At 34.7% G+C, this 25,124-nt stretch overlaps 1 protein-coding gene across 2 annotated transcripts in view; it reads left to right on the forward strand.

The window, feature by feature from the left end:
- The window catches only part of LOC135417211 (sodium channel protein type 3 subunit alpha), a 73,311-nt gene that overhangs the window by 21,732 nt on the left and 26,455 nt on the right, over positions 1-25,124 (forward strand). Inside the window, exons 7-19 of one of the 2 annotated variants that reach the window (XM_064661008.1) lie at positions 42-170; positions 674-765; positions 1,798-2,070; positions 2,364-2,427; positions 3,322-3,463; positions 3,610-3,816; positions 6,484-6,783; positions 9,985-10,332; positions 12,056-12,188; positions 14,575-14,813; positions 17,647-17,820; positions 19,081-19,437; positions 20,515-21,000. In XM_064661008.1, coding sequence (XP_064517078.1) covers positions 42-170; positions 674-765; positions 1,798-2,070; positions 2,364-2,427; positions 3,322-3,463; positions 3,610-3,816; positions 6,484-6,783; positions 9,985-10,332; positions 12,056-12,188; positions 14,575-14,813; positions 17,647-17,820; positions 19,081-19,437; positions 20,515-21,000 — 2,944 coding nt within the window. Of the gene's footprint in view, positions 1-41; positions 171-673; positions 766-846; positions 954-1,797; positions 2,071-2,363; positions 2,428-3,321; positions 3,464-3,609; positions 3,817-6,483; positions 6,784-9,984; positions 10,333-12,055; positions 12,189-14,574; positions 14,814-17,646; positions 17,821-19,080; positions 19,438-20,514; positions 21,001-25,124 lie in introns of those variants that run through there. The other variant, XM_064661009.1, reaches the window with a different exon arrangement.

Consider the following 25,124-nt stretch of genomic DNA (forward strand, 5'->3'; position numbering starts at 1 on the left):
AAGTATGCAAAATCCATTATTCCTGCTTTGATGATTTTCAGGTACACTTTCACTGGAATTTATACCTTTGAATCACTTATCAAAATTCTTGCAAGGGGCTTCTGCTTAGAAGGTTTTACTTTTCTGCGAGACCCATGGAACTGGCTTGACTTCAGTGTCATTTTAATGGCGTAAGTGGTTCAAGAACTTTTTAAGCTTTTAGGGCATGAAATTAGTGGTAAATATTATTCTAATAAATGTATATATTTAAACACTTAATTTCTGCAACCTCTGAAGTTTAGACATTGTATCACACATTTTAGTATGCACAAATCAAAGTAAAATACAGCAGGAGCTGACACAGAGTGTCAGCCACTAGTGTAATTACTAGAGGGACACTAATTTCATGTCCTACATTTTTCTGCTCACCAGAAAGGAAGCCATCCCTTTGACTTCATGTCACCATCCCATTACAAGCTAGTTAGTTTAATTAGCTGTTCTAATACAGATCAGTGAGTTTCACTTCAATGACATTTAAGAAAAATTGAGGGAAATAATTATTAAAGTGAGATGTACTGAAGAGACAGGTAAATTTTGAAGTATGATTGCTAGTATTGCCACAGAGGTTTTGAAGACCCACATAATTAGTATAAGCTCTGCCTCAATTCTGAATAACTGTGATTTAATCCTACAGGTATGTAACAGAATTTGTAAACCTAGGCAATGTTTCAGCTCTTCGAACTTTCAGAGTATTGAGAGCTTTGAAAACTATTTCTGTAATTCCAGGTAAGAAGAAGTTGGTGTAAGGTGTTAGGCCCCTCGTATCTCCAACTGTTATTTGTGTGCTGTCATTGTGTTTGTGTGTGAACTCCCCTATTACAGATATGTGACAGAGTTTGTGGACCTGGGCAATGTCTCAGCGTTGAGAACATTCAGAGTTCTCCGAGCTTTGAAAACAATATCAGTCATTCCAGGTGAGAGCGAGGTTAAACACCGAGGCTGACTTTTGTTCCATTGAAGTCGAATTCACTTCCTTTGAGCATAAGTCTTGCTGTTTGCTGCTCATGTTGCCAAAAAAAAGAAAAAAGCAAAAGGCATGGATCATAAACCTAGATTATGATTCTTTGCCTTTTCAGCGTTAGCTTCTTTTATTTTGCAAAATCAGCCTTTGAGTTTAACAGATGCTTGCATGAAACATAAAATATGAGGCCTATGGGTTATTTTGCTTTGTTTTTTCTGCATTTTATTATGAAAACTTGCCTCTACATTACAAAAGCTTTAGTGCTCTGGCTTTCTTGGTTTTGAATTTTTTCCTTTATTTTGCCACTTAAAATTGTCATTAGTCTTAGAGAAAATGAAGTAAAAACAACAAAAGCTACCAAAAAGGAAATAAATGATGCACAGGAAAATTTATCAAATGCAAATGAGTTTTTCCTCAAAGTTACTTGCAATTCTGTTTCATGCTATCTTCATACTGTTGTGAAGTCATGTTTAATATTAACTAGAAATTGAATTATTGGCAGAATATTAAATGCAGGGAAAAATTAAGAAATGTAATCAAATCTATAATAGGAAAGCATGATTGATAAAATTTCCTGCTTGAGAATAACATTATATATTTGGTTTATTGGAATATATGTATGTTGCCTATTCATAAAAAGGAATCTTTTTCTTTCATTCATCTTCACAAGCTCTGAGGCTGCTCATGAAGCTTTACTTTTTGAAAAATAAAAGATTTAAGTGTCTGCATGCCAACTTAGTTATATGGGAAGGGCAAAGATACTCTTTGATAATTTTATGGATCTTTTTTCTTTGCAGGCCTGAAGACTATTGTGGGAGCCCTAATTCAGTCTGTGAAGAAGCTCTCAGATGTGATGATCCTGACAGTGTTTTGTCTGAGTGTATTTGCACTGATAGGGCTGCAGCTGTTCATGGGCAACTTGAGGAATAAATGCCTGCAGTGGCCTCCAGACAATTCTACTTTTGAAATAAGCATTATTTCCTACTTTAACAGCACAATGAATGAAAATGGTACATTTGTTAATATGACAGTGAGCACATTTAACTGGAAGGATTACATTGAGGATGAAAGTAAGAATATCTGATATAACTTTTTAATACATTTGTGGCTAAAATATGTAGCTATTTTTGATCGAAGAACATTCTGTAGTTTATATTTCTGCTTTATGTAGAATTGCTTACAGTCATTGACTGACAGAGATGAAATACATACAATAAAATGTACAATAGCCAGAGAGGTTTCTAAACAAGATACAAAGTAATCAGCAGCTAGACACTTTAACACAATTTGTTTTTATTTTACTTTGTAGCAATTTCAGATTTATTTGATTTATTCATATATATTTCTAATGCTTTCTACACAGCTCATTTTTACATTTTGGAAGGACAAAGAGATGCCCTACTTTGTGGTAATAGCTCTGATGCAGGGTAAGACCCTTTCAAAAATTCTCTGTTATCCTCTGTAGAAAAAACAATAACACAAAACCTAGTTGCAACTCCATATTTAGCAGGGTTATAGAACTTATGGAGTTTTGCTGCTAAGCAAGAATTTCTTGCTTAAGTAAAAATATTTTACTCTCTGTCTAAACAAAATACTAATTAACAGCCTTTTTTCCTGCTTAATTGGAAAATGATGTTGATGTTAATGATAAAATTTGAACTCTTGTAAAGTCTATTTTGGTGATTTTCTGATTTAAAAAAAAGTAGGAGGAAAGCAAAAGTTAGAACTAAGAAAGAGAGCCTGCAAAATATTAAGGAAGCACAACAGTGACTTCACATTTAAAGACTGAATCTTTTTCTGCAAGCCAAATTCTTCCATTACTGGCAAATTCTGCCATTCACATGTGCCCACTTATGACCTTAGAATTGTCAGCTGAACTTGGATATCTGGCTGGCAACAGTGAAGAGGCTTTCTAAAAATGTATATATCAGCATATATATATATATCAGATAGGGAGATCCCTAATAGTACAATTGGATTTAGCTATATAGTATTGTTTAATCTGCCTGTAACCTTAACAACCTATTAGCAATTATTTCTGCTCAGAATTGATTCATTTGGAATAAAGATTCTATTTGCAAAACGTGACCGAGGAGAAGTTTAATATTTAGATCATTTCAACCAGTGAATGGATGGAAAGGGTATCTTTCATTTACGCTGTTATTAGTTAGTTTCTTAGGAGTTTTTCTTCTGAATGAATTCAATTGTAATTTATGGATTTCTTGTGGAAAAATAATGAGTATTGTTCCAACAGATAATAAATATGTTCTAGAGGGGAATAAAAGTTATGACTAAGTACCTCCTGTTTGGTTTTCATGTAGGCAATGCCCAGAAGGGTATATATGTGTGAAAGCTGGTAGAAACCCCAATTATGGCTACACAAGTTTTGACACCTTCAGCTGGGCTTTTTTGTCATTGTTTCGGCTAATGACTCAGGACTTCTGGGAAAACCTGTATCAGCTGGTAAGAAATTGTTATGACATAACAAGTAAACTGTTGGTGACATCCAAAATTTTATAAATAGGCTTATTTTTACATGAGCTGAAAGCATAACACTGTTGCAGTAACAAAGATAAGTGGTGGAATAACATAGGCTTTCCACTTCCTAGACACTGCGTGCTGCTGGGAAGACATACATGATATTTTTTGTTCTGGTGATTTTTCTGGGCTCTTTCTATCTGATCAACTTGATCCTGGCTGTGGTTGCCATGGCCTATGAAGAACAGAATCAAGCAACCATGGAAGAAGCAGAGCAGAAAGAGGCAGAATTTCAGCAGATGCTGGAGCAACTCAAGAAGCAACAAGAAGAAGCTCAGGTAGTGATGGAAATTGTACTTTCTGAACAGCCTTGTTCTTAAGGCAAGGATAAAAATCTTTTATGAATTAGAACATGTATGAAATGTGCAGTGAATTACGGAAAAAAAGAAAGGTCTTGTTTACCATGCAAGTTATAAATGTGGAAACAATGAAATTAAAACAGGAACTAAGCAAATAGCAAAAAAAGCAAGCTAATGATACAGAGAAGAATGATACTTTCTTCACCAAAAAACTGGAAAAGTAAAATATATGTGATAAGAGCCTTCTAGAAACCTGACTATAAGTAGTGATAATTCATGAGGCTGTTATTTTACAGATCTTATGAACAGCATGAAAAAAGTCTAGTAATGTTACTTCTTGTTTATATCCGAGTGAGAATTGCCAGGCTTGCTGTACTTAGTAGTTCTTCACAAATATTCGTCAACTAGAGAGAAGGATTTTAATCAGTGTTCTTTTAGGTTTCTGTCCGGGAAGGCACTTAAACATATCCGTAACTGACACTGAAGTAAATCAGTTTATATACCCTTAGAACAGACAAGCAATATTCATAACCAGACAAGCAATATTTTTAACAGAGGTATTACTTCATAATTCTTTTAAAGTAATCTATGTTTTCTTTGAAAAGAGAAGAAAATTATTTAAAGTTTTATGAGAAAAAGACATTTTAGTAGATACTTTTGTGAAAGGTTTTCTTATCCAAAAGTAAAATGTATGCAGAAGTTCAGCTCTGTGAGTTGGCCACCTGTCTAATTTCTGAACTGACTTTCCATTGCTTTTTAAAGGGTATTTAGTAATTTTCAACAGGACAGTGTTTATAAAATGCAAGCAAATTAGAATCTTCTATGAAACTATATTTTTGGTACTATTTAAATTTTAAACTGTTAAATGTCAGCAAAGAGTATGTTGTTGGGTTTTTCTTAAATCTGTTATTTTAATCCATTAAAGGCACTAAATCAGATTATATAAAAAGATATCACGAGGCTCATCTAGATGTCTGTATGTTTGAGAATTGGGACAGATGAAACTGATTCAGAATCAGAAAGAACAGAATATGAAACAGAGACTATAAGGCAGGTTGGATAAAGACTCTGGAAAGTCACATTTTTTAAAATGAATGACCAATAAATTCATTATAAGTAAAGCATTATTACAGTCAGGATCTTTTTTGTTTGTGAAAATATTAGCAGAAAGTAGCCATTACAAGGTGGATCACTGAGCTGTTGAATGAGAAATGAATTTGGGACCCATCTCTTCACCCCCCTGGACACTGAACCCATTCATCCACAAAATTAAGTCATCACAGTGATCTTTGGATTGCTCCACTTGTTTGACCTTTGCTGTTACTATTATGAAGTAGATGGGTGATGACTCAGCATCTGCTGCCTTTGTTTCTGTTAGTCTTTGAAGGATGATATTGTGTGAACCAGTATGACAAAACTTGCAGTATCACTTTTTTAATTTATAAACACTTCAGAATCCTTTTAATGCTCCTTTTAGCAGAAAAAGTCTGTATCGAATCAACTTGTATAGCATGGGATGTATATTGTGGCAAAGAAAGACATTAATTCTTACTATGAGCTTTCAAACTACCCTTTCCCCCTGTAGAGAGGTATGTCATCATTCCTGAAATACTCGGCATTGAATATAATGTTTTGCCGGATAATTACTAGTTACCTTTGTTATATAACCCTAGTCTCTTGCCATTTATCAAACCACCATTTTTTGTAAGCTCACAGCAATCTATTACCTTCCCAAATGTGTTTTCCACTGCAGAATTTCATAGAATCTCCCACAGTTCTTTCTAGGAACATCACTGAACATACTCTCAATTCTTCCTTTTTTGATGACTGAATGAACCTGTTTCCCTAATGAAGCAAACCAAATAGGCTGAGTGCTGTAGCTAAAGATACTGGTCCTGAGTTTTGGGGTGACTCTTTGCTCCAGTAAATAATCCTACTCTTTTCCATTAGAGAAAAAACCTCAGTGTTTTCTTATCTCTGGCTGCAGCACCAACAGACAATAAATGTATCTTTGCATATCTATAACAAAGACATGGAGCACTGATACCATGGGAAATGTGGGAGGAAGGCAGGGCTTGAAGATATGTCTGGAGAGTGTGGCTGTTCCCAGTGAAGGTAGAGGGAAAGAAAGGGGAGTGTCCTTGCTATAAAGACAGTGAAGAAAGGCTGGATCCAACTACTTGTAGGCTGTAGTTGGATTATGATACATTAACTGATGTAGTGAATGCTAGGCATTAGTTTTCTCTGTAAGAACTCAGAAGGCATTAACTGAGTTAGAGCATGTTCTGGGGCTTTTCTCAAGACCAAATGGAATAGCAGTTCTGAAATAGATGAAAAAGCACTATGTTTATACTTTTCTGGCTACTTTTATTTTAGACCAGTGTCATGTGCAACAATTCTTTAATGAATAGTGTGGCTGTTGTTCTGCTGAAGTCAGTGCTTCAAGTAGCTGATGCTGCTAACAATGAGGAGCTTTACAACTCAGTATTTTATCTTCAGTTTAATTTGTTTGGATTTGGATACTTACATAATTAAGAGTGTACAAAGAACATTATTATCACAGTGATAATAAAAAAAAGTTGATAAAAGACTATAAAATTATTCTTTTTTTTTGCCCTGCTAATACCTTGCTTTGTAACCTGACAGACAACAGCAGCAGTAGCAGCGGCATCAGTTGCATCAAGAGATTTCAGTGGTGTAGGGGGATTGGGAGAACTCTTGGAAAGCTCTTCAGAAGCATCAAAGTTGAGCTCAAAGAGTGCTAAAGAAAGAAGAAACAGAAGGAAGAAAAGAAGACAGAGAGAAATGTCTGAAGCAGAGGACAAAGGAGATAGCGATAAATTCCCCAAGTCCGAGTCAGAAGACAGTATCAGAAGAAAAAGTTTCCGCTTCTCCACAGAAGGAAGTCAACTGACATATGAAAAAAGGCTCACATCTCCTCACCAGGTACAGCACCCTCATTTTCATGGACTTTACAGCAGCTTTATATGGTGAAAGTTATGTAACTGGTGAGTGAAGGGAAAAAACCAGTGGTAGTACCATTCCCAGTGTTACAGTTTGAGATGGTTTGACCCATTCTATTAGCACAGGTATAAAAAGAATGTACCAAGAACAATTGTAAACTTAATTAACACATTTCTGAAAACGTATTTCTGAAGATGTATCTCATAGACTGGAGAAAGTATCAAAGACTCTTTGGTTAGTATTCATATATTTGCATTAATCAACCATAGGTTCTCTGTTCTGCATCCATTTCAAAAGTATATAGATATGTGGGCTTTTTAGCAGACTACAACATCAAAATACCCTGCATAGGAAATCCCACATAACCATTAGTTTCTATTATTTTCCTTAATTAGCTTCTTTAACAGATAGATAATGAGAGAAGTAGTGCTAGTACTCCACAATAAAGATGAACTACATAAGGATTGTTTGGGCTTGTATTTATAAGAATTTAGTCAAACCATTCTTTATCATTAGAAATTCATTATACATTATGGAGAATCATTGCAGTTGTAGAAAAAAAGTAGTTTATGAAGGACCTCTGGAAATCATTTAGTCCAAACTTCAAAGCTCTACTCCCATAAATCAAAGGATCTCTTCTACCACTTAAGGATACTTCCTCTGTACTTAGTACTGGTGAGGCTGCACCTTGTGCGTCCACTTCTGGGCCCCTCTCTTCAAGGCAGACATGGAGGTGCTGGAATGTGTACAGAGAAAGGCAATGGAGTTGGTGAAGGTCTAGAGAGTGAATGATATGGGGAGAGGCTGAGGGAGGTGGGGTTGTTTACCCTGGAGAAAAGGAGGCTCAGGGGAGACCTCATCACTCTCTACAACTCACTGAAAGGAGGTTGTAGCCGGGTGGGGGTCAGCCTCTTCTCCCAGGCAACCAGCAACGGGACAAGAGGACATAGCTTCAAGCTGTGCCAGGGGAGATTCAGGTGGGACATCAGGAGGAATTTCTTCATAGAAAGGATTGTTAGATATTGGAATGGACTGCCCAGGAAGATGGTGGAGTCACCATCCCTTGAGGTGTTCAAGAAATGACTGCATGTGGCACTTAGTGCCATGGTCTAGTTGATAAGGTGGTGATCGGTCAAAGGTTGGACTTGATGATCTTGGAGGTCTTTTCCAACCTAAATGATTTTGTGATTCTGAGATACCTTTGCTTATTTCAAGGCTGCACACAGTTATGGCATTTGTAGAAAAAAATCACTCAAAATGCATCTCTTCAAAATGATAATGTGTGGTCTGAGATGACATTTGCCTACCTGTATCACCCATGTTGAGGATAATTTATTAATTAAAGACTCTCTTGATGATTGTTTTTGCAGTTGTAACAATGCTTTGGGGCAAAAGTTGCCGGCATATAACTAAAACTGAGGTGCCACAAGAATGAAAGAATTGCAAACAGTAGCATTAGTAAAGGAAGAGCTCATTTGTCTTGTTAGCTATGCAGTATCTCACTGGTGAGACAGGGTCCAGAGCATGAAACAATGAGGCAGAATGGTAAGAGGAGATAATCTGCTCAGTTGGCCCCTGTGAGAGTTTTTGTCCTTTGACACAATATTCCACTTCCAAATGAATGATGCAGCCTGCCAGAAAAGTCAAGCCTTCCTTTCAGACCTTACTTTCCAAGAGCATGTAGATACATATATTTCTGCCTCTACATGTGTTAAAATTATAGCCATTTCAGCTTATATCTTTTGTCTCAATGCAGCAGAGACTTGCAGAGCAGGCATCACTCCTCCCATATCCCTGAGGGGGCTGATGCAATTAGCTGTGCTCAGAACATGGTAACACATACTGGAAAGATTGGCCTGCAAATAAAACCTAGCAGCCATGGGAACATTCTCTAAAAGAATAAGGGTATCACTGGTAGTCGTACGAAACCCCAGTGGGCACATGTTTTTTTGAAGGACTGTAGGTTGGCCAGATACATTTACAAAGAAATGTAAAAAGGGTGTAGTAATTAGTTCACTGCTTTGTCAAAATTCAATGTCATACTCTGTAGAAGCTAGAGCTTTTTTTTGGATAAAATTATCTTTCAGTATAAGCAAAACAGCACTTTTTCTCCAGCCAAGTTTACATAAGTGGGTTAACAAAACCATTTGGCTGATATTCTTCAAGTAACTCAGCCTGGGGCTGACAGCCAGCATAGAAAATTTCATCCCTAAATATTAAAATTTGGTATAGCTGTAAGAGCAGAAAAAAATATATCTCATAATGGTAAAGACCTGTTAGGCCTTATAACAGACAGTGCTACTAGTTCAGCACACATATTATGTGTGAATTTATACATCTGACTATGCATATACAGAGATACATATGGATTGATATATCTATATATTCCAAGTTTGGTTTTCACAGTATTAACATAGGTTTATACACTTCAGGGCCATTTTCACTTTCACTTTAATTATCCTGGGATAAAACCCACTGCTATTATGTATGAACATTTTCCACCTGCAAAACTAGTGAAAAATTGAGAATCATCTCAAACCGGGTTTTTGATGTACCAAGATGTGAAAATTTGTAGAATTGAATGCAGAATTTGCATTCAATGCAGAATTGAAGAAAGCTGAATACAAGGTTTCTTTTCTCCACAATTAGTACTCATTTTATTTATTCATGAAGGCTGTTAATAAAATATGTAGTAAGGGAGAAGAACTGCTGTTCCCACACTACTGAGCCTATTGTGAAGAGGTCAGTCAAGTTCTTTACATCAGGTTAGACTAAATTTAATGCCAAACTGAAGATCACTTCAATGATGAGTGAGCATTATTAGTTGTTATCCCTAGGAATCCAGGGAGTAAAAAACAAATATCTGCAAATCCTTAATAGTGCTGTTGAAAACTGCCTCCAGCACAATCGTGGGTCCATACCAGTTTAGTGCACCTTCTTCACTCAAAACTGTTCAACCTTACTTATATCTTCTGCACAACTTTTCCTCAGTCCTGCTATATTAGGGTAAATGCCCGTCTACTTCAGGTCCCCAATGAGCACGTTCACCTAATGGACACACTTATACTATGGAAAAAAATTTACTATCCTTCCTCCAGCACTGTAACTATTCTTTGAAAAGCCAAGAACTTACAACTTCAGTTCTAATGCTGTTTTGTTTGGTTTGTTTTAAATCTTTTACAGTCTTTGTTAAGCATTCGTGGTTCTCTGTTCTCACCAAGGCGCAACAGCAAAACGAGCATTTTCAGTTTCAGAGGTCATGCAAAGGATGTAGGATCTGAAAATGACTTTGCTGATGATGAGCACAGCACTCTTGAAGACAATGAGAGCAGAAGAGATTCTCTCTTTGTTCCAAATCGACATGGAGAACGGCGCAACAGTAACGTTAGTCAGGCAAGTGTGTCATCTAGAATGATACCAGCCCTTCCAGTAAATGGGAAGATGCACAGCACTGTGGATTGCAATGGAGTAGTTTCCTTGGTTGGAGGACCTTCAACTTTAACTTCACCCACTGGTCAGCTCATACCAGAGGTAATTATAAGTAAACCAGTAATTATTACAGTTTGATTCAGGCACAGAATTTTGTCTTACTCCTTATCTCTGCATTCCTTATAATTTCTTAGAGCAATGTGAAATAATTTGGAATAGTTTCTAAATAACAGAACATAAAGCAAAATAAGTCCTCAACCTCCTATTTCTGAGCCTCAGTAAAGAAAAAAAAACAAATTTGACAATTTGTATAAAGTTTCACTTCAACAAAGGTAGAGATTCTATTTATAACTAAGGCTATGGCTTGGAAATATGTACAGGAAAACATCTGTAAAATTAAGCAGAATGCAGTTACTACTGTCATGATAGTTAATAGAAATACTCCTTACTGAGTTTATCTTGAGGAATTTTTTCTCATAACTTTCAATACATAAATTCCTATGTACCTTTGCAATTACATTACATTGCAGTCTCAGTTTCAGACTTCTGTAAGCTAAGATGTTCTTTCAAACTTTCAAAAAGACAAGCCTTTTCATATATAGTATTTTACTATGGATTCAGTATGGTATTTTGATGTCTATAATAGCTTGTTATCTAAGCTGCAAAATATTTGCATTATAAATAAGTATTGAGTTTTCAGTACTTCTATTACACATTTATCTTTTTTTTTTCTGTCTTGATATAGACCTTCATACTAGAAATTCCATCAGATTACCTCAGCGATTATGCATATATAGTTCTGTTTCAGAAATACATTCACTTGAAATGAGCAATTCAACTCAGGAGTCTTCTCTAAAGAAGTAGTACTAGTGAATGCTCAAAGATGATTTTTCACCTTCACACTAAAATAACTTAAAAATCCCTTATGAGTTCTGCAAGTTTTTTTGTCCTTTTCATGAATGGGGACAGAATAATGTGAAAAAGAGTAAGTGACTTCTCTGAATCACAGAATCAGTGGTAAAGCAGGAACCAAGATTTAGGAGCTTTTTAATCCCACTCCTATGCTTAGATCCCTAGGTAACAGTCTAGAAGAAAAGCAAAGCAACTGTAAGGACACCTATATGATGCAGAGTAGTGACATGTTAGTCACATTTAAATCAGAGTTGAGCATTATTGCTTTGAAAAGATAATTAGAAGCCATACAAAACAAAGGGGACTTGCAAATTCATTGCAAGAATTTATCACAAACTCTGTATGAGCATTGTGGTGGGTGAGAATTAGGTAGAAGAAATATTAAATAAGATGCGGGGTTTTTCTTCTGTAAAATTTTCCAACCACACTTATCAGGTTAGGAATACATTAAATGGTATTGTAGATATACTTAATTCCTAAAATTATATTCATGTTTCTTGTATCCAGGTTACTTTCTTAAATAAAAGTTCATTTTCTCTGTACTCACTCTTTCATTATTTAACATGACTAGCTGTGGGAAATTAAGGTGCCAGGTTTCAATTTTGAGCATTTTTTTGGAAATAATAATAATAATCAAAAGATACCTAGCAAAAATTTTGTTCAGCCAGTCATTTAAATGACAACTACCTCTGATCCCACATTGGATTGATACTGGGTCTTCCAGTTGATTATTTACAGCAATGTACAAAGTAGTGAGTTCCTCAATGAAGAAGAAAGAAATCTCTACAGGAACAGAAACCTTCAGTGTGTAAGAAAAGCTTAGTATGTTGCACAAAGCTGATTTTGATTTTCACTACAATTGTTAATTGGCTGTTGAAAAGGATGATATAATTCCTCAGTATTTCATTTACAGGGCACCACTACAGAAACAGAAATAAGGAAAAGAAGACTGAGTTCTTATCAAATTTCCATGGAAATGCTGGAAGAGTCTGCTGCAAGACAAAGAGCAATGAGCATAGCCAGCATACTTACAAATACAATGGAAGGTACTTGATGCATTTTATCTGACAGGCAGTTCATTGAATTTCTGCTAACTACATGTACAGAAAAATTATTTAAATAATTTCCTTTGTAAATGTAAAACTGGACATGTGAAATCTCTGTACATCAGATGCAAAAGGCTTTTGAGCATTTCCAAGATAATTTACGCATTCTAAATGCTTAGCAATTTATTTTTCATGACACCTTCCAAAATATTACTCTACTGAGTGGACTAACAGAGATAAAATAATCATAGCTAGGGGATTGCTACAGACTCAAACAGAGTATATAGGGATTTTCTTCCCATTAGACATCTGCATGAAAAATCAATTAAGGTAGACTGGAATTGCCATGATAAAGGCAGTGACGTGCTAGAAGAGTCATTTCCCTTAAAACTTAAATCCAAGGATAGGCAATAGGAAATTAGAATGAGAAATATAGTTTTAAAGAAAAAAAGAACAGCTGCAATCAACTCATGCCAAGGCACACAGTGTCTTTCTTAAGCATTTCTTAAACTTTCTTAGCCATCAAAGATAAAAAAATATTATACTTGCTATATTAAAAATCATACAATGTTGGGATTTTTTTCCTTATTTAATGGAAACTGAGTATGTTCACTTTTCACACATATGCCTTTAAAGGATTTTATAAGCTTAAAGGATCTACCAACTGGATACTGGCAAAGTGTGGCAGTTATTATAGTCAGACCAACCCTGCAGATGTGCTTCAACCCATGCTCTAAATGGACAGAAAATTACCAAGAAACTTTATAGTGTAATTAAGCCAGTATCAAAATTTAATTTTTAAGTGAGTTCTGAAGGCCTTTTCCTCTCAGATAGATCCCAAACTAAATGTAGTCAGAAATATAAGGTTTATATTGCCTTTACAGCAAGTTTGAGCTGTTGGGACCTCTTAATTCTCAGTGTGCAATTCTTGGTTCTCCTCTCTGTAAGCAGGATGTCTCCTTAGAGGGTGCTGCACTCTTCCTCCAGATAAATAGTTTGTCCTTCCATCCTCCTGACCAGAAAAAACATGTCAACATAAACTAAGTTGTCCCTATAGTGACCTCCTTACCACATCTAGTTTCCACTACTTCAGAAGTTGCCAAGTGCAGCAATGGAGTTTCGTGTGTCAACTCAGTGTCCAGTATGAGTGGCCTCTTTTGTCCAAGCCCAGTCGTATCCTTACTTTTAGCACTCTGAGTTAGATGTTCTGAAATGTGATTATTCCACCTGATCCATATATTCCTTCAGAAGCACTATGTTTGTTATGGTTTATAAAGACTGTAGAAGTCTTTTGCTACTTATGATACCCTTTTCTGTTAGAACTTGTTTGTTTCTATCAGTTTGAAAGCTGACAACAGACCTTTGAAATTCCAGTAATTCCACCCATATACAACAATACTAGAAGCAAAAATTCAATCTACTGGTCCTCAAAATGTAGATTTTTGCGCTAAGTCCTTATTAGGAAATCTGTAAAACAGCATGCTTGCTATTTTAGCAAAATCACCCATAAGTTTCATGATGATAGAGATCTCTCTGTGCTCTAAGGAATGCCTGAAAAATGGGAAATTTCAGAATTGGGTTGATGCCACTGTGTAGAAATTTTATCAAAACTTGTGTCCATATCTTACATATTTTTAGTATAAGTATTTCTCACTTAGGCAAACATCAAACTTCCTTCTGGGCTGTCCTCAAACATCCCATCATATTAGATATTCATCCTTGCTATTATTAACTCAGTAGAAGTTAATATTCTTCTGTAACTTTGAAAATATTGACAATGAAATGGAAATGAAAAGATTCTAATTGAAAGCAGTTGTTCTGCAGTTGCTCAACAGAGTTGTTCTGCTAATACTAATTAAAATAAGAAAATAGGCATTCAGTATATTAAAAATATTGATTCAAATAAGAAATGATAGATATGCACACCAAATCATTTCTCTGATATTGTAGTGGTTCAGTGTAGTAGCAAATATAACACTTTTAGTATTTGAAATCAAAATATGTCCTCATACACTTAACACAAAAATGTTAATCTTTTATGAAGCTTATATTAATTATATACATCAGCTCTCTGATGAGTGAGTCATGTTAACTTTTAATATCCAAAATTAAGATATCTGCTGTAAGCAAGTCAAGTAACCTAAACTAAATGTCTAGATTCTCCCTACTGTCATGGGAAAGACAAACACATTTCTCTCTTTAGGCAGATATTGAGATGATTCACCCTTTAGTGAATGTACTTCACTTTTAGGTGGCTAAACATAAGTGAGAGAACACCTATGTTAGTAAGATCTGTTTATTTGAATGGCACAATCTTTTTCCATATTTTAAACAAGAACTTCCAGAGGATACAATTGGAATATTCATTTTTTCTATTTTCTTTCAGAGCTTGAAGAATCCAGACAGAAATGCCCACCGTGCTGGTACAGATTTGCAAATACTTTCTTGATCTGGGATTGCTGGAGTCCGTGGTTAAAAGTAAAGCACATCGTCAATTTAGTTGTGATGGATCCATTTGTTGATCTTGCTATAACTATTTGCATTGTTTTAAACACCTTGTTTATGGCCATGGAACATTACCCAATGACAGAACAGTTTAGCAGTGTCCTTTCTGTGGGGAACCTGGTAAGTGGTTTGTCATGCACTACTTGGTGTAAATACCCTTTTCTAAAAGAAGAAATGTATAAATTCCTTTTAAATTTATTCTACAATTTTTTTAATAATTGGTTTAGAAATTATATATATGATTTTCACAGGTAAAGCAATTTTTCCTGGCCTTTAACCTTCAGGAATCTGTTTTGTAACTACTATAATGAAATAACTGAATATGTATGGAAGTACAGTCTTCACTGGAATGCCAAATTTCTTGATTTCTACCTTGGGTTTTTTCTTTAAAATGTTAAGGTAGATTATGTAATTTTTATTATGGTACTGATATTCCATAACAGAAAATATTTTTCTTCTGTACAAAATTAAATATTCAGATGTCAGAATTTCTCTTAGAATTTTTTTGTCACACTACCATGAAAGTACTTTTCAAAAAAAAAGGCATATTTCTTGCTACCAGTAAGTCCTTGCCACTTTAGGTAACTAAAAATACTTAATAAATGAGAAGATTACTATTTAATCTCTAAAAAAAAGGCATATTTTATCTCTGAGTTTACTGGTGATGCCTTTCCCATTTTTAACCCGATCCAGAGATTTAGGGTTACATGTAATTCCTTTTCTCAGCAGATACCTGAATGTAACATAACACTTACATGTTCTTATCTGTTTCTCTCCATTTGCTTCTAGTGTTGAGGAAGCAGAGGGTTGAACCTTGCAAGTGTTTATTTCAGAGGCAGATTCATACATTTTAAGTTTTTGTCAGCTCATGTAACTACCAGTAGTTTACATAGGAGAGGTCTGGATTGACTCACAAAGCATGCAGTCCTGAAAATCAAAACCAAGCAAGTGTTCTGAACTAATCACTCAAAAAGATTAGTTTTGAAAAGCCAGCTAATGTTTAAATGGAACACTAATAGATTTCTCAGTCAGAGAATGTTTTAAAGTCTAAACACTTTCCTCATATTACTAGCAATACATCCTTCTATGACGTTTTTTAAAAATAGAACTAAAATTGAACTTACTACCTGTGTGTTCTTGTGTGCACTACAGTTTCCTTTCTCCTGGACGAAGATCTAACTGCACCATATTCTTATGTTCATGACAGATTACAGAATATTGTAGTTTAAAATGTTGGTCTGTCATATTGGTAAAATTGTTTCTTTCCAATTATTTATTTTTACAAGGTCTTCTGCTTTTTCCCATCTCATATTTTTTCTTTTTACTCTAAGCTAGCATATTTTTAACTACCTTTGTAACAATTCGGTATCCTTAATTAGGACTATATATGTGCATTGAATACTGTTCCTGCTGGTTTCAATTAAATTCTCTGTTCCTTGCTGTATTAATCTATTAACCTTAATTTTGTGCTTTCCATTCAAATTATGTTAATTTACTCTTTGCTTGTGACATCACAGTGTTTGACAATAAATTAAATACAACAAATCTGACTGAAGAAGTAGTTCTAAAATGCAATGATTAATTTTCCATAGTACTGAATTCATTCAGTGTTCAAATTCCTAATTATAAGAAAACTTGCGTTTACTTCTGTTAAAGTGTATTTCTGTATTTAAGGATGTGGTTATGCTGAAGAAAAAGTAGTTTGTGGGTGGAATAGGAAATATCTTGAAATGAAATGTTTTTCATGGCTTTTTTTTTTCAATTATTTTGACAAATATGAGAGTTTTGTCAAGAATAATTTTCTTTGTTGTGTTCTTTTTACCACATATAGCAATACCTGTTACATTCTTCTGATAATACAGAAACATCTCTTATATATCAATTTAATAGTATAATGTTTCTGGCTATAGCTCTAGTTTGTTAAAAGTATACACTTTAAAATTTACTCTTGGGCAATGGTGAATGTTTCTGCAGCGTTATATCCACCTCCTAATCCTCTTAAACTAATAGGTAATTATGAGTGTAGTTATATAGTGCTGTAAAAAGTTAGCTTTGCTACCATAAAACTTTGTAGTAGGACTGAGAACAAGCCAGGTAAAGAACTCTCGCAGGGCAATAGCAGAGTACATTGGTGTACGTTAGTAGACTTGATATAGGATATCTTTTGATTGTTGTACAGAATATTCATATGTTTTTATGGTTTTACATCATGCTCCAAAACATCTTTATTATGCTGCATGAACTACTGATCACTACTCATTGCAAGATTGTTGAGTTACGTTCTGGACTTAAAACACTAAGAAGCATTGATAATTTCATATTTGGCACTTCCAGATATTTCAAATAACATTATTATCCTGAAGTTCTTTTTCACAAAAGGAAGTAGCTGTCACACAGCATGGTAGCTGTGTGTGAAACCTCTATATCCTTACAAAAAGCCCAGTACAAGAAACTCCAAATTCTCCTGTCTATTCCACCCAAACTCCTCAACTCTCTCCTACAAGACAGACCATAGAGAGTCTGTCCTTAGAGAGTCAGACATTAGAGAGTATCTTCTAACGCTTCTATTTAGACTGTGAGCTAGGAAAAAAATTGCTGTCAAACCTTCTTTTACTTTACTGGGACTATCCTCTTAAAATGGGACTGAAAACACCAGATCACATCACATCATTTGCTGCATGGATGGTCCAGCACACACAGTCAAATCTGAGCTGGAGCTGAGCTGCTGACTGGTCAATAGCTTTTTGTATGTTTATCAAACCTCTGTCCTACTATATGTGTCCTGATTTAGTAATTAGTTTTCAGAGTTTAGAAATACTTAAATGCCATTTAGAGATAGCAATCAGCTGTTCTTTATAGTAACAGGTATGAGAATGCGAGTTGCATAAAGCAATTTACTCAGGTATATAAATTTCTCCTAACAACTCAATTAATTAATTACATTTTGTTTTAGGTATTCACTGGAATATTCACAGCAGAAATGGTACTAAAGATAATTGCCATGGACCCTTATTATTATTTCCAAGAAGGCTGGAATATTTTTGATGGTATTATCGTTAGCCTTAGTTTAATGGAGCTTGGTCTGGCAAATGTTGAAGGATTATCTGTTCTTCGGTCATTCAGATTGGTAAATACCTTGACAATTAAATATTTGCATGCAATCGTCTCACTCAAAATAATAAAAAAAAAGTGCTAGTGCCTGTAACAATTAAAATATTTAATTATATTTAAATATATATTGTAAACTTCAGTAGCTGTCATTATTTTTCCTATATGCCTAATTTGCAAGTCATGTTTGATAAGGTGTTTGTCGACTGATATCCTTCAATATCTTTTGGTATCAAAATTATTCTATTGATCTTCTATCCTACAGATATCCTTTGCCACCCTAACTGCTATCTTTTAAAAATTTTGTACATTTTCATTACACTGATTTCATTAAGAATCATTAGAGCTAAATATCTGTAAAAACATACATATTGTCACCAGCATAAAGTATCATGACATTTTTTGTCTTTATATTGTGAACATTGCTTTGTGTTACTTGTAAAGACCCTAAGCAGACCCTCTCTACACATTTATTTCAATGGGCAGCAACAAAAAACTTCTGGTAACTCCATTGTATATAACAAAGAGTCAAAAAGCTGATTATGATAACATTTATGTTTAAATATTATTAAGTTTCTACTAAAAATTTATTTTTAATATCAATTAGTATTGTACACTAATTTATAGATGTTTTCTAGAGGCACGGGATTCATGATTTGAAAGTCCTTATTACCAGTAGTTATCACATGACTTGGAAACCTAGGTTATCTCCTAATATATAGAATAGGAAGCAGTGACTTATTTTATTAGCACTACTTGCAATGGTAACCAGCTTCACATAACATAGTTTGGGTCACGAATATTGTTTTTAAGTTAGTGTTTATGATTTGAGTGGACATCACAATATCAGCATCAACTTTTTGCTTAAAAAATTGTCCTCTAACTAAGCATGAAAAGCTTAATGCAGTGCTCAGGAAAATGTGCAACCAAACCAGCAAAAAGTGTTTGGTGAAGGTGATGAAAAGAGTATGAAATTCTAAAATGTCTTGAAGAATTGTTCATCAATCATCTCTAAGTAGATGTTTAAAAATATTAAAATAAAATGATGTCATACAAACACAAATTTAGATTTTTTTACTATGTGCATCACTTGAAAGAAATGCTGAACAATGCATTTTTGACAAATACTTCATGTTCGCTGCTTTCCATTAAAATAATAGTATTTTCCTACTGAAGAACAAATTAATCTACAGAAATTGATACACTCTACTAAACAACTTGATCCTAGCTTCTGTTTCATAACTAACACTAATGATTCCTCTGCATTTTTGTTTTGCAGCTTCGAGTTTTCAAATTGGCAAAATCTTGGCCAACTCTAAATATGCTGATTAAGATTATTGGCAACTCAGTGGGGGCTCTGGGCAATCTGACCCTGGTGCTGGCCATCATTGTGTTCATTTTCGCTGTGGTTGGGATGCAGCTCTTTGGGAAAAGCTACAAGGAATGTGTCTGCAAGATCTCCAGTGACTGTGAACTGCCACGCTGGCACATGCATGACTTCTTCCACTCTTTCCTGATTGTATTCCGAGTGCTGTGTGGAGAATGGATAGAAACTATGTGGGACTGCATGGAGGTTGCTGGCCAAACCATGTGCCTTATTGTTTTCATGCTGGTCATGGTGATTGGAAACCTAGTGGTACGTGATGAACATTTTTGAGCATTAACTCTAATGCAAGTGTACAGGACTTAGAGCTATGGAATGAAAATGTTTGTCATACTTCTGTTTAGAATTAAAAAATTAATCTGAATGTACTAATTTGGGGTGAAAACATACAATATTTCCCTTCTCCTTTTTTCACTCATTTTTATACACTGAAGTACTCTTACAACGGGTATAGGAATTTAGAAGTACACCAAAATGTCAAATCAAACACCTTATCATGGGAGTGCTGCAGCTAATTTAGAGGTGCTGTTTAAATTCAAATGTCTTCCTCACTACTCTTGAAATAATACAGCTTATGCTGCACAAGCTTCTGGAAAGCTGCTTCTTCAGAAGTACTCTCATTACAGCTAACTCCAGCACTTGTACTTCTGAATTAATAAAAATAATGTATATTGTATCTGGTCTTGTTTAGAATATCTTGAATTTAAGTACTGAACTTTGGGGCTTTTTAGGTGTAAACCCCAAAAAACTAAACACAGAGTGATTGGCCATCCAGCCTAAAAATGCGCTTAAAATCTTCTAACTCAAAATTGTACAAGAAACCTTTATAGAAAAATATTAAATTGAGCTGACAAGTCAAAATTTAAAAATTTCAATTGATAAATATTGAATTGGTGAGAACTTCTTAGAAATCAATGTTATAAATAGAATGCATTATTTACACTTTATTTTTAAGTTTCTTTTATCGTTGAACTTTGTGGTTCATTCTGATATGCTTAAAACCTATAATTCATTATCTGTCATAATTCTCTTTCTTTAGTGACATATTTTAACATGATTTAAATTTTTATAAAATAGAGTTCAAATTGTTTGTATCCCAGTCTTTTCCATGACCTTGCAGTCTTGACACTGTCAACAGAAATGTGCAGAGCCCTAGAAAGTTATTTATGATCAGTAACCTGCTCTACTAATTTTTTTAGAACCATAGAATCGTTTAAATTGGAAAAGGCTTTTGAGATCATCAAGTACAACAGTTAACCTAGCATTGCCAAGTCTAACACTTCTTATATGTATATATTTACTATACCTCTGTATTCTCTCATCTTTTAGGTATTGAACCTATTTCTGGCCTTGCTGCTGAGCTCATTTAGTTCAGACAACCTTGCTGCTACAGATGATGATAATGAAATGAACAATCTCCAGATTGCTGTGGCAAGGATCCAGAAGGGAATAGATTATGTCAAAAAAAAGATACAGGAGTTCATCCAAAAAGCCTTCGTTAGAAAGCAGAAATCTTTAGAGGAAATCAAAGCACTTGAAGAGCTAAACAACAAGAAAGACAGCTGCATTTCCAATCATACTGCTGTTGAAATAAGCAAAGATCTGAATTATCTGAAAGACGGGAATGGAACCACCAGTGGTGTGGGCACAGGCAGCAGTGTGGAAAAATATGTAATTGATGAAAATGATTATATGTCATTTATAAACAACCCAGGCCTCACTGTGACAGTGCCCATTGCAGTTGGAGAATCAGATTTTGAAAATTTAAATACAGAAGAATTTAGCAGCGAATCTGATATGGAAGAAAGCAAACAGGTAGGATTTTTCATATTTTAACAAGTGAATTGTCATGCATTTTCATGTTTTAATTACATATTTAGAATTGTTTAAAAACTGTAATATCCTGTGTAAACATATTTTATGTTTTAGAATTTTATGTAATTATAATTCAAGAAAAAAAATCACCCTATATGATCGTATAGTAGAGGGTCCTTAGAGTTTATATTTTTAGTACTTTGTTTATTAACATTTGGAAGATGTTTGGTTTTAAATGTGATTATTTCTTTCACAGTTTTTGAGGTTTTAAGACTAGCACACATTTCATAAAGCATTCTTTCTGTAGTGCCTACAATGCAATAAGAATTTCTAGAGTAAGGGTAGAAGGCTAAGGACCAATCAAGAGTACACACCCAAGCAAATATAAGTGGAGAAAAAAATATTTTTTTTGATACTTAGGGTAGTTCTAAAAATTAACCCTGAGACATCACAAATCAGTAATGTATTCTGGATCATCTAAAAAGTTTTGTGAGTAATATTTGTATAGATTTTGGGTTCAGAGACCATTAAAGTAATCCAGGTACCAAAGAATGTCATGGTAAAGCAGTATCTCAAGTTATGCTGGAGAGCAGAATGATCTTGTAATACAGATGCATGTGGAAACAGCTTACTTGAAAGCTTTATGCTATTATTATTCTGCAAACTGACAGAAGCTGATCTAAAAACCAAATTCCATGTGCTTTGAAATCTAGGTGGCTCGAATACCAGAAGTGATCATGAACAGGTGCTGATGGTATTCAAGGAAAACTTTGTTTGTTGAAGTAGTGATCAACAACAAGCTAATAAATGCATTATCAGAATATAATTATATTCAGTGCCATTAGAAATTTAGGAAATTTGAGGTTTAAGGGGTCAGGAACCATAGAGAAATTTGTTTTGAATTAGATTAGAAGCTGCGATGTTGTTTGATAACTCATTGATACAAAAGGGTTTGTTTACCATGAAGAAAGCTCTTCTATAAAGAAGCCCTGCATTCATGACTTTATCATAGCTGTATAGCTGCTATATTTGCAAATAATTATGTATTCCTCAGCACTATCAAACTATATCACATGAAATTAGCCATGATCCACTGAATCATAGTATGGGTCTTTTGCTAAAGAACATAAAGGAACATGAAGAGTGTGTGCTTATTTGCAGCTGCAAAGGATGTTGCTCTGTGTAACAGCTGTAAGATGAAGAACAAGATATTCTATCACCCAACTAAGTTGCTCAGTTATGAAACAATTTTTTTCAATGTAGATATATAAGATGGTATAGCAGTAGTGCTTATCCATGGCAATTTAAGAATATAAGAGATACAGGAAGTGTAAAGTGGTGTAAGTTATGAGATCAATTAGTATCACAAAAAAACCCATTCAGAGTTTCAGCCTGAGAGTTCAGTATTTTTCTTGTAAGCTGATCTAATAAAAGCTGATTGTCATTTCCAATGAACTTTTAGCAAAGTCTTCTATGTCTTTTCATATATTCTGATTTTTTTAAATTATATTTTACTATACATTTACTGCTTTCCTTGTGGTTAGTTCTCATAAATACAGTGATAAATACATAAATGCTAGTAACTTCATTTTATGACGTTACAAGCCTAGAAATTTTCCGTATATGTTACTTTTCAAAAGGTTTGTAAGGAAGGAAGTTGAGGGGCTTATAGTCTATGCAGATGCTAAATGTGTGGTTGCATGACATGTCATCCTCAGCAGCAGAAGAACTTGGGAAGCTTCCATCCACACCTGGCTAGTGATCCCCTGGCAGTATTTACCCCTTTCTCTGCCTCAGTGTTTGTGGGTTTGTGCTATAAGGCAGGTCACTGGTTGTGCCATAGGTATTATTTGTTTATTTCTTCTTTAAGGTAGATTGAATGGCTCAGTTTACAGTGTACTGCTGTATATTCTATCAAAACAGATGAGGACAAAACCAAATGCAATGCTAAGACAGAAACTCCTCTGCTTTCCAGGTGAATATGTGATATATGTGCACAAGAAAAAGGAGTAAAAGCCCTTGTTGTTGTGCTGAGAAGTTCTGAATACCAATTTCAAGGTGACTTTGACAAGTCAATTGCTCTGTTCATCCCCATCTTTGCTTGGTTCAGGCATTATGCTTTTGTTTTCTAAGGCCATCCTGAAGTTTCTGGATGGTAATAAATCAAAAGAGATTTTGTGGGGGTTTTTTATGGATTTGTATCCATATGTCTTCAGGAAGAGAAATCAAATCGAAAAGTCCGTATAAGCAATTGGAAAGTGGAAATTTCAGGTGACTGTGGGAAATCCAGCAGTAACTGATAGATGGTGTTTATAATAAGAAATCGTGGAGAAATTTTTGGTGGGGTTAGGATAGGTTTAGCACTTCTGTGCAGCCTCAGTATTTCCTTACAATCGATACCATTGCAAAGCTGGAGCTATAACACTTCCCGCAAATTCTGCTCACACACCGTGTTTGGCTCTGACGTGTTCATACAGTGCAAGTGTGCATGTTGTGAACAGCAGCTAATCAGACAGTGCCCTGAAAATTGTGAATGCTTTATTAATTGCACTTTTGGCTCTGGATTCCTTATTCCTTTAGGATGATTTCTAGGGAAAGGATAAAGTGGGGGGTTTTATTGTGTGTATAAAAATCCACTGGCTTTGTTAATATATGAACAGATGTTCTGGCATGTGACTGGAATTGGTGAAGGTTCCCAATCTTCTCCTACCATGTCAACAGTACTGTTGAATTTTTTGCTGCCTTCTGATTGTCTTTTAAGGAAGATAAAGAGTCCACTGTTGCAGTGTTTAAGTCACCTCTCTAGGACAGTACACCATCATTTGCTTTGTTTTGCCTCTCATGGTGTACCACTGAGACAACATTTCTGCTAGAAGGCCTGGTCTGCAAAAGGAGGGGTAAGAGATGGAGCAGAACTTTCCCTGCCTTAACTGTGGCAGTGCTTAGCACTTAAAATACTTTGAAGAAGCATCCCCTATAATAACATTTTATTTAACAACAGAGCTGTGGGAAGCTACATCGGCACAGGAACTATAAAATGATTCATTTTTTTCTGGTGTCTTACTGACTGTCACTGACATTAAGAGCAGAATGATTATTTGAAGTCTGTCATGCCAAAAGTGGGGTAGGGGCTGTGTGCCCCTGAGGAATATGCCAGGAGCAGGTAATTACTATAGAAATTGTAACTGAGGGTGAGTGAGGAACAAATTGTAATATTTCCTATTTTTATTATCAGACATACTATGGTACAAAATAACTCTAGTCACAGAACTTCTTTTGGGAGGCTAGTTCTTTTTCTTCCTGTTTGGGTTTTTTCTTTCCGTTTCATGAAAACACATTCTAATTAATTTCCTAGTTAATAACTTCCCAAATCTGCCAGAACCTATTCTGAAATCTGGTTGCACCTTTCAGACCTAAAAAAGATCTTTCTAATACAGATCACTAGAAATTTGAGGAACTCTCTTTGGATGAAACAGGACAATAATATTTATTAGATTATAAATTACCCACTGTTTTAGAGCAATAGTTGGCTGAAAGTACCTGAAAGAAACATTTCATTGATATTTGAAGGTTTTTTAAATAATAATCAGAAAATAGAGGTGCAACACCCAATGAAATAATCATCACAAAAAACCCCAGATTTCTGTTCTGAAAATAAGATATTCAAGACCATTAACTTTGAAGATAATAAGAAAATTAGAAGTAACTAATGGGGATAATTTGGTGGGTTTTAACATTAGCATTGTGGGTGCTGTTTCTATTATAAAATATGCTTCTAATCAGTAAAATGACTACACTATGGTAATCTTACCAAACATGACTCCTAACTATTGTATATTGTATGCCACTTAACAACTGTTCATCATATCTGATTCACAATTTTATAAATACAGTTTTGCATTTCAACATGGAAAAATAATTTCAAATATATTCCTCAGTTACAGAAAGCTTATTTTACAACTGAAGAAATGCATATACCTATAGGTCTCTGTCATTCAAAATTCCAAACCCCTTTCTATCTACAGTATATATACAGTAAGTATAAATTCAGAATGGAGAAGTAAGGCTACTCAATTGACTTCTGAAATCACCGCAGATGATTTTGATAAAATTAAAAATATCCT

This window comes from Pseudopipra pipra, chromosome 7, assembly GCF_036250125.1.
Source record: "Pseudopipra pipra isolate bDixPip1 chromosome 7, bDixPip1.hap1, whole genome shotgun sequence".
Lineage (NCBI taxonomy): Eukaryota > Metazoa > Chordata > Aves > Passeriformes > Pipridae > Pseudopipra > Pseudopipra pipra.